Source organism: Lottia gigantea (assembly GCF_000327385.1).
Source record: "Lottia gigantea unplaced genomic scaffold LOTGIsca_15, whole genome shotgun sequence".
Lineage (NCBI taxonomy): Eukaryota > Metazoa > Mollusca > Gastropoda > Lottiidae > Lottia > Lottia gigantea.
Genome location: NW_008707797.1, coordinates 1,701,447 through 1,710,411, shown reverse-complemented (window position 1 = coordinate 1,710,411; position 8,965 = coordinate 1,701,447). Strand labels below are relative to the sequence as shown.

At 36.0% G+C, this 8,965-nt stretch overlaps 1 protein-coding gene across 1 annotated transcript; it reads left to right on the top strand.

The window, feature by feature from the left end:
- Positions 1–459: 459 nt before the first annotated feature.
- On the top strand, positions 460–5,941 carry LOTGIDRAFT_157853 (hypothetical protein; the record flags this gene model as incomplete). Its single annotated transcript, XM_009050448.1, has 8 exons — positions 460–525; positions 930–1,130; positions 1,422–1,496; positions 4,168–4,284; positions 4,738–4,834; positions 5,055–5,197; positions 5,451–5,534; positions 5,879–5,941. 8 exons carry the CDS (start codon positions 460–462, stop codon positions 5,939–5,941), a joined length of 846 nt encoding a protein of 281 aa, XP_009048696.1.
- Between the last annotated feature and the right edge of the window lie 3,024 nt (positions 5,942–8,965).

Below are 8,965 nucleotides of genomic sequence, written 5' to 3'. Positions count from 1 at the left end.
CCATCAATTGGAACACAGAAATCGGATGTCTATCGGATTTATATAAATAAAAAAATCAAATTCACATAATTATTGTGTTGATGGCGATGATTCATGTTATTAAAATGATTTTAATTATGATATGAGATCTGAAACTTTAGATTCTGAAAATCAGGTTTCGTTAATTCAACTGAAACATAAACAGGCGTTTGTTTAAATGTAATTATTACATCATTTCAGAGGACTGTAAAAGGTAAGGTAGATCTTCTATTTATATTAGCAATTTCTTCTCAATATGCATTTAATTGACCATAAAAAGAATCGGATATAAAACTCAATTCCTTTTGTACAAAACAGGAGCACAGTTTGCCAGTTTATTTGATTTCATCAGCTTATTATCTGAAAGAGCCTGCCTCTCCTCTAAGACACATGGCATTGAAGCTTAAACTCCTTTTCATTTGATGTTACAGTTATATCAAAATGCCTGCACCGTCCTGTGGTAAATGCTTAAAGTATCTACTGCTGGTGTTCAACATACTAACTCTGGTAAGTTGGGCCACGTACCGGTCCGCTATTGTCTCTGGAAACTGTCAATTATTTTCAGTATTACTTAAAAATCAAATCTTAAGTCTAATATCTTATATTCGACATTGGAACGGAAAAGTAAGGTGTATAATTGTAATTCATTACACTTTACTGTGTATCATGAAGGGTATTATAACTTTGTTGTCTGTAGCATTATATTCCAATAATCTATAGTTATCTCCCTTACATCAGTACTGTCTTTAATTTAAAAGTCCTTTGGCCTTATCGAATCCCAACGAATAAAATCAAAGCCGCCGAAATAGTATATCATCGAGAAGACCAGTTTCTAAAGGCATTTTTTGTTGCTTTCGAAAGTTAAAGTGCCGTTTTTTTATTCGGTTTATATTATTTGGTTTTGATTTCAGCTGATAGGGTGTGCTGTTCTGGTAGTAGGTCTCTACACCCTGCTTTCTCAATTTGGATCCCGAGAAGTTGCAGCAATCGTTGGTACAGATCTTTATGAAGCTGGTTCCTACGTACTAATTGCTGGCGGAGGCTTGATTATTGTCATATCGTTCTGCGGTTGGTGCGGAACGATACAAGAAAATAGAACGTTTCTGTGTTGTGTGAGTATGACATTAAAGCTACCATGGTCATACTATTACAGTGTGCTAGATAATTTGGGAAAGTTCACATTTTGAGAGCGTCCTAGATTTAGCCCCCTTAAAGAAGAATACTTTCAGGCTTTTTTTCGAGGGCTCTGATTGACTGTATTCACTAGGGTACAATCCAATCAAATCGCTACATTTACAAACTTCTTTGATAGAAGAATAGTGGCTAGTCAAGGTATAAGACAAAGTTCGCACTGATATTGCGAAGATGGCGTTAAATGTGGTCACTGTTGATTTCTGTTTCAGTATATATTTATTTTAAGTTTGTTGTTGACAGTTTTTATAGCTGCAGCTGTCGTCGGTTTCATCTTTAAAGATCAGGTAAATTTACCTTTCTCTCCGATTTATTAATACTATTAAACACATACAATGATATTCATGCTTCCAGGATATTAAAGCTACCATGACCTTAGAGCTACAATCAAATATTATAGCTACCGTGACGTTAGAGCTACCGTGACGTTAGAGCTACCGTGATATTATAGCTACCGTGACGTTAGAGCTACCGTGATATTATAGCTACCGTGACGTTAGAGCTACCGTGATATTATAGCTACCGTGACGTGAAAGCTACCATGATATTATAGCTACCGTGACGTTAAAGCTACCGTGGTGTTAAAACTACCATGATATTTTAGCTACCGTGACGTTAAAGCTACTGTGATATTATAGCTACCGTGACGTTAAAGCTACCGTGATATTATAGCTACCGTGACGTTAAAGCTACCGTGATATTATAGCTACCGTGACGTTAAAGCTACTGTGATATTATAGCTACCGTGACGTTAAAGCTACCATGATATTAAAGCTACCATGATATTATAGCTACCGTGACGTTAAAGCTACCGTGATGTTAAAGCTATCGTGATATTATAGCTACCGTGACGTTAAAGCTACTGTGATATTATAGCTACCGTGACGTTAAAGCTACCATGATATTAAAGCTACCATGATATTATAGCTACCATGACGTTAAAGCTACCGTGATGTTAAAGCTATCGTGATATTATAGCTACCGTGACGTTAAAGCTACCGTGATATTATAGCTACCGTGATATTATAGCTACCATGACGTTAAAGCTACCGTGACGTTAAAGCTACCGTGATATTATAGCTACCGTGACGTTAAAGCTACCGTGATATTAAAGCTACCATGATGTTGTAGCTACCGTGACGTTAAAGCTACCGTGATGTTAAAGCTATCGTGATATTATAGCTACCGTGACGTTAAAGCTACCGTGACGTTATAGCTACCGTGACGTTAAAGCTACCGTGATGTCAAAGCTACCGTGATGTTAAAGCTACCGTGATATTATAGCTACCGTGACGTTAAAGCTACCGTAACGTTCAAGCTACCGTGATATTTTAGCTACCGTGATATTATAGCTACCGTGATATTATAGCTACCGTGATATTATAGCTACCGTGATATTATAGATATCGTGACGTTAAAGCTACCGTGATATTTTAGCTACCGTGACGTTAAAGCTACCGTGATATTATAGCTACCGTGATATTATAGCTACCGTGATATTATAGCTACCGTGATATTATAGATATCGTGACGTTAAAGCTACAGTGACGTTAAAGCTACAGTGACGTTAAAGCTACGGTGACGTTAAAGCTACCGTGATATTATAGCTACCGTGATATTATAGCTACCGTGACGTTAAAGCTACCGTGACGTTAAAGCTACCGTGATATTAAAGTTACCGTGATATTAAAGCTATCGTGATATTATAGCTACCATGACATTAAAGCTACCGTAAAATTATAGCTACCGTGATATTAAAGCTACCGTGATATTATAGCTACCGTGATATTAAAGCTACCGTGATATTAAAGCTACCGTGATATTATAGCTACCATGATATTAAAGCTACCGTGATATTATAGCTACCGTGATATTAAAGCTACCGTGATATTATAGCTACCATGACATTAAAGCTACCATGATATTAAAGCTACCATGACATTAAAGCTACCGTGATATTAAAGATATTAAAGCTACCATGACGTTAAAGCTACCATGATATTAAAGCTACCATGACATTAAAGCTACCATGATATTAAAGCTACCATGATATTAAAGCTACCATGATATTCAAGCTACCATGACGTTAAAGCTACCATGACGTTAAAGCTACCATGATATTAAAACTACCATGATATTAAAGCTACCATGACGTTAAAGCTACCATGATATTAAAGCTACCATGATATTAAAGCTACCATGATATTAAAGCTACCATGACGTTAAAGCTACCATGATATTAAAGCTACCATGATATTAAAGCTACCATGATATTAAAGCTACCATGATATTAAAGCTACCATGATATTAAAGCTACCATGATATTAAAGCTACCATGACATTAAAGCTACCATGATATTAAAGCTACCATGATATTAAAGCTACCATGATATTAAAGCTACCATGATATTAAAGCTACCATGATATTAAAGCTACCATGATAGTAAAGATATTAAAGCTACCATGATATTAAAGCTACCATGATATTAAAGATATTAAAGCTACCATGATATTAAAGCTACCATGATATTAAAGCTACCATGATATTAAAGATATTAAAGCTACCATAATATTAAAGCTACCATGATATTAAAGCTACCATGATATTAAAGCTACCATGATATTAAAGATATTAAAGCTACCATGATATTAAAGCTACCATAATATTAAAGCTACCATGATATTAAAGCTACCATGATATTAAAGCTACCATGATATTAAAGAAATTAAAGCTACCATGGTATTAAAGCTACCATGATATTAAAGCTACCATGACGTTAACGCTACCTTGATTTTAATAAAGTTACCGTGAAATTAAAGCTACCATGACGTTAAAGCTACCATGAAATAAATCTTCCACGCCATTTCTACCTGAAGCATTACCAAGAGGTACGACAAGAGGATTGAGGATTGATCAGCCATCAAAGAGGATGATTACTCGACAATTTGATATTTCAGATAACAGACCAGCTCCAAGTCGAGTTAGAGACCAGAATAATTTATAAATATGGCGTGAATTTAGATATCAGAGAAAATAATTTCTTCACCGAGGCTTGGGATAGACTCCAGTTAAAGGTACGTTCTACATGTTATTAGACGAATTTCGCTATAAAACACAAGACATGTAAAGTCGAGAAAACATTGTCCAGAACGCTTCAAACAGATAGGATCAAAATTAAAAAGCTGAGGTATCGATCTCGATTGGAATAGACATCCTATGCAATTTAAAAAAAAAAAGTCAAATAAACCTGGCCAAAAAATCTACCACAAAATTGTGGGTGAAGTCAGTTATTTCTCTGGGTCCTCTCGGAGGGTGGCTATCAAACTCCCAAAATTTTGCTTTCAATTAATCTGATAAAATATATTTGTGTACATTCAAACCATTAGTTTCAGAAGAATGAGCATAAAACCCCGTTTCACAATTATTGACAGGGCAGAATGTTCCTCTTATATCTGCACGTTTTTTTTTACTTTCCTAACGGCATTCTTTTTAAAACTCTGTAAGTTTTCTAAGTTTCTAATTTGTAGATAATGTGTTGTGGAGTAAGTGGAAATATCAACTCGACAGATTCCTGGGCTTTTTATAAACATTATCATACTCGATGGTATGAACAGTTTCAACCAGGTAGGCAGGGCATTTTATTTTGACCCCTGTTCCTCAATATACAGTAGACTTATAAGTAAAAGAAAGCCATTTGCTCTTTGACTTCCGTGCAGTGCATGGTAGTTTTATTTCGCCAGAAATGATACAATTTTCTACACTGAGCAGCCATAAGCTCAGCTCACTGTAAATCCGAGCCCCGCTCCGCAAATATTCACTGCTATCATGTACCGTTTATATTTAGGTAGTCCGTATGTACCCGAGAGTTGTTGTGACCCAGCAGGAGAGGACCCCAAATGCCAGGGTGACATGGAGATGAACGGTCCACCTAGTCTCGGACCACCAGTAAATTCTGATATGGTATTAAATATGGCGCTGTATACTGATGTAAGTAAAGAAGTGTTAATATTATACTTGTACAACAATATAATAGAACTCTGTGCATATCTCTAACGTCCCCCACGCCCTTACCTCTTTATGGCAACTTTCTACGGGGAAGAAATACATCAGAACAATCCAACTTACCCAACAAACCCAAAAGAAGAGAACGGCTTGTGAGGATTTGGGTAATGCTATTGTGGCAGCTCAAAGTTTTACATACGATGTAGGCCTAATTCTAGGAAAATCGGTGTCATTTCAGGGTTGTTTTGATAAAATTAAAAATATTTTAAAGTTTAATTCTGTTCTGATAGCAATTATTGGTGTTACAGCTTTAGCCTTTACTGTAAGTATTGTAATCTATCAATTAGTCTTGTCCGCTTGATGGTAATGAGTATTCCAGATAAACTGATTAGCTTGGTTAAATTTCGGAAAGAGATTAGTTGCAGAGTGGCATCGGGTGTTCCGTAGAATCAGCATGCCCTGTGACATCTGCCAAATCACGGAGCTTAAACACAATAAGGTTTTTGGAAACGAACTAAAGAGCAAGTGAGCTTGTGGAAATTGCCGAGAGTAGTTGCTGGATGGTGTTCAAATGATCCACAAGGAGTTCAGCTTGTGCTTTGAAACTTATTCCGATTCAGTTTTACGAGAGTTGGCGAATGGATTATAAATTATTTTCCATTTCAGCTGCTGGCCATATTGTTATCTATCTGTCTGTTTAGATATATTGGAGACGGGGAGGTTGTGTGAACCAGTCAGAAATTCCGTGGACTATTAAAAGTGTCATGTGTTGTGTCGGACTGACTTTCAGTCACTATAACTTGTAACCCTGGTCTTTTCAGAGTGATAGGCCTATATTTCCGCCGAAACGCTGATCTAGATGCTTCGTTTTGCGTTTTTCTGAAGGTTATTACACTCCATAATCCATGTTCTGAGAAATTTTCATTAAAATCATGTTCAGTTGGTGATGACACCACAGTTTCAACCAATCATAAACGCTGTTTACAGTTATTGATAAAGCTTTTATTGGTGGAAGCATTTGATTGTCTGAACATTTTAGTAATCTAGTACTCGAAGTGGAGTCACCTACAAATATAAAAAACGAAAATGAAACATGTCGGCTACATCTGTATCTGTATAGGTTTGTATGTCAGGTATAATAGTTTAAAGATTGAAATTTGTATTAGCTACGACTTTCACTATATTGAAATCTAATTAGTTTATTTCCGGACAGATCAAACTTTTTCTTTAATCAATTGTCTTTGAGACAAAGTAACATTTTAGCAGCTGTTAGGTTTTGTTTTTCAGCTGTCTTGGATAGAGATGTTTCTTTGCCTGTTTATTTTTTCTTTTAAAGATCTATTACGTCACTAATTCTAAAATGTCGTTACTACTACGTAACAATGAAATGAAATGGAGTTTTACATCCCACTATTCTTCTCCGAATTCGTATAATTTCTTTTTGAACCATTCCGATTTATTCAAATACAACTTGACCATGTTATGTCGTCACTATCTCGAATATCATAAACCCAATTACATTTGGGGGTAATTCAAAATATATTATATTATTCAAACTAACTGCACAAACAATACTCTCTCACTAGAGGTCAAGCCTGCATGCCTGTGGCCTGTGCTTTCGCAACATTACTCAACCGCAATGTTACAACCTAAAATCCCCATAATTCTATCTCTTTTAATCAAATCGTAAAGTGACATGTGGTACTATTTTAAAGACGTGTAACTCGAGATTTGTCTATTGTCTTGATAACTGTTATAATAGATTTATTCTCTTGCCATTACATCTGATGATGACACGTGTATATTGTGTTGAAACGTTATGTGCCCAACCTTATTAAAGAAGTGTGTTATATTCCATAATATTGTCTTGTGTTTTGTTATAGATTTAGATAACCTTAGTTTAAATTCAATAAAATAATCTTCACCATTGATTTGGATTTTACAGACTTTTCCTGTGATTAAAGACAATTTAAAGCTTAATGCATCAATTTTCTTCAATTTCAAGTTATAAGATCAGTTTCAAATTACTGTCAATATGTTGACTTTAGAAAATTCGCCACATTTTTTCCGCTTCAAGCTAATAAGTCGGAAATTTCAGCACAAACATAAAACTTGATAAAAAAAAAGAAGATTAAATTACAGACCCTTATTTGAAAGTTAAATCTGATTGACATAACATATTCCATTAAAAAAACATGCTTTGACAGTCGGAAATCGAAAACGAGTAGGCTAATGCCGCCCACTGTCATGGCAAAATGTCCTTCTTACATCTTACATAGCGTTACCCACAGTACATTGACTCAACTAGATGAGTGGAGGCCAGAAGACTATATCCGGTTGGGGTCCCTCTCCTCGGGATTTTTCTTTTAACTTATGCTCTCCTTCATTTCATTTATCAGGACCCCCTCCCCCTCCTACCCCTTTATAGACGGGAGCTGTCCCTATGGTAGTAGTTGAGCCACTGGTTGCCCGTCTTCATTAGCTCAAACAGGTATAGAGAAGAAGGAAGTTGAGGTAGATATGAATTCCTCTGGGATGATGACTTCCGCCCAAAATTTTAAGGCATCACATCTTCATATGTAGACAATGAATTCATTTAATTCAAAATATCTGAAGCCCCAACATAAACACCTACTGATGTGGACAATACTAATGAAGACGGGCAACGCCATTCAGTGTGCAATGGGGGAAATTTTGCCAGGACAGGTGCATTAGCCTGCTCTTTTCGATTTCTAACTGTCGAGGAATCTTTAACGAGCACAGCCTGTAGCACACGGCGCCTCGGTTTATTGTCCCATCTGAACAACTAGACGCTTTTTCCATATCAGCCCCTCTTACCTGCATCGCTGACAGGGGGAAACCGGGTTGAAAAATCCGAAGGTATTATCTCGACCTATGCCGGGATTGAACCCTGGACCTTCAGGTTAGCGAGCAAGCGTCAAACTCACTGAGCCACCGCGGCTCCGAAGAAAATTAAAGACATGTATATTTGTTGCATTAAAGCTGACCATATTTTTTGCGTCACCTTAAGATCTTTTGATCTTAAACTTTTTGAAAGAAAATTCATTAATGAAATCTTCGATCGTCGCCTGAGATAATATATAGTTAGCAATTCTGTCTTTGATAAAATTATTCCCTTTCTGTTAGAAACTATAAGAGGAATATATCGTGACAGTGTTGAATCACTGATTGTGGTCGTTAGACGTTTTTAATTTATTCAAATTGTGGCGAAACTTAAACGTACTACACTGTTAGAATTATCCGTTGAAAAGGCAGATTGAATTCTAAAGGGTCATACAATGTTGTACTATTTTTAAGCTTATCTAAACACCCACGGTTTCAATTTCAAGATATTAAAAACTTCGTCTTGTATCTTGACTACAATAGCAACCTTTCTTGTATCAGTGAAAGCATCGATTTGATTGGATTGTACAATCCAACCAAATCGCTGCATTTACAACCTTCCGTGATACAAGAAAGGTGGATATTGCAGTCAAGGTATAAGGTGGAGCTGATAATAGCTTGACATTGTGAAGATGGACATCACCTAACTCTGAGTTATATATCAGTAATGTAGTAGGCCCTGTGTTGGTGGAAACACCAGACATCACCTTGTTTTATAATATTGATGTATATTTGACTGATAATTCTTACAGTGTAAGTTCAATAGATGATAATATTGGTATAAAATCGGTAGCAGACATATTTAATGATAAGATAACACCATTTACATATTTTATCTGAATTCTGGAA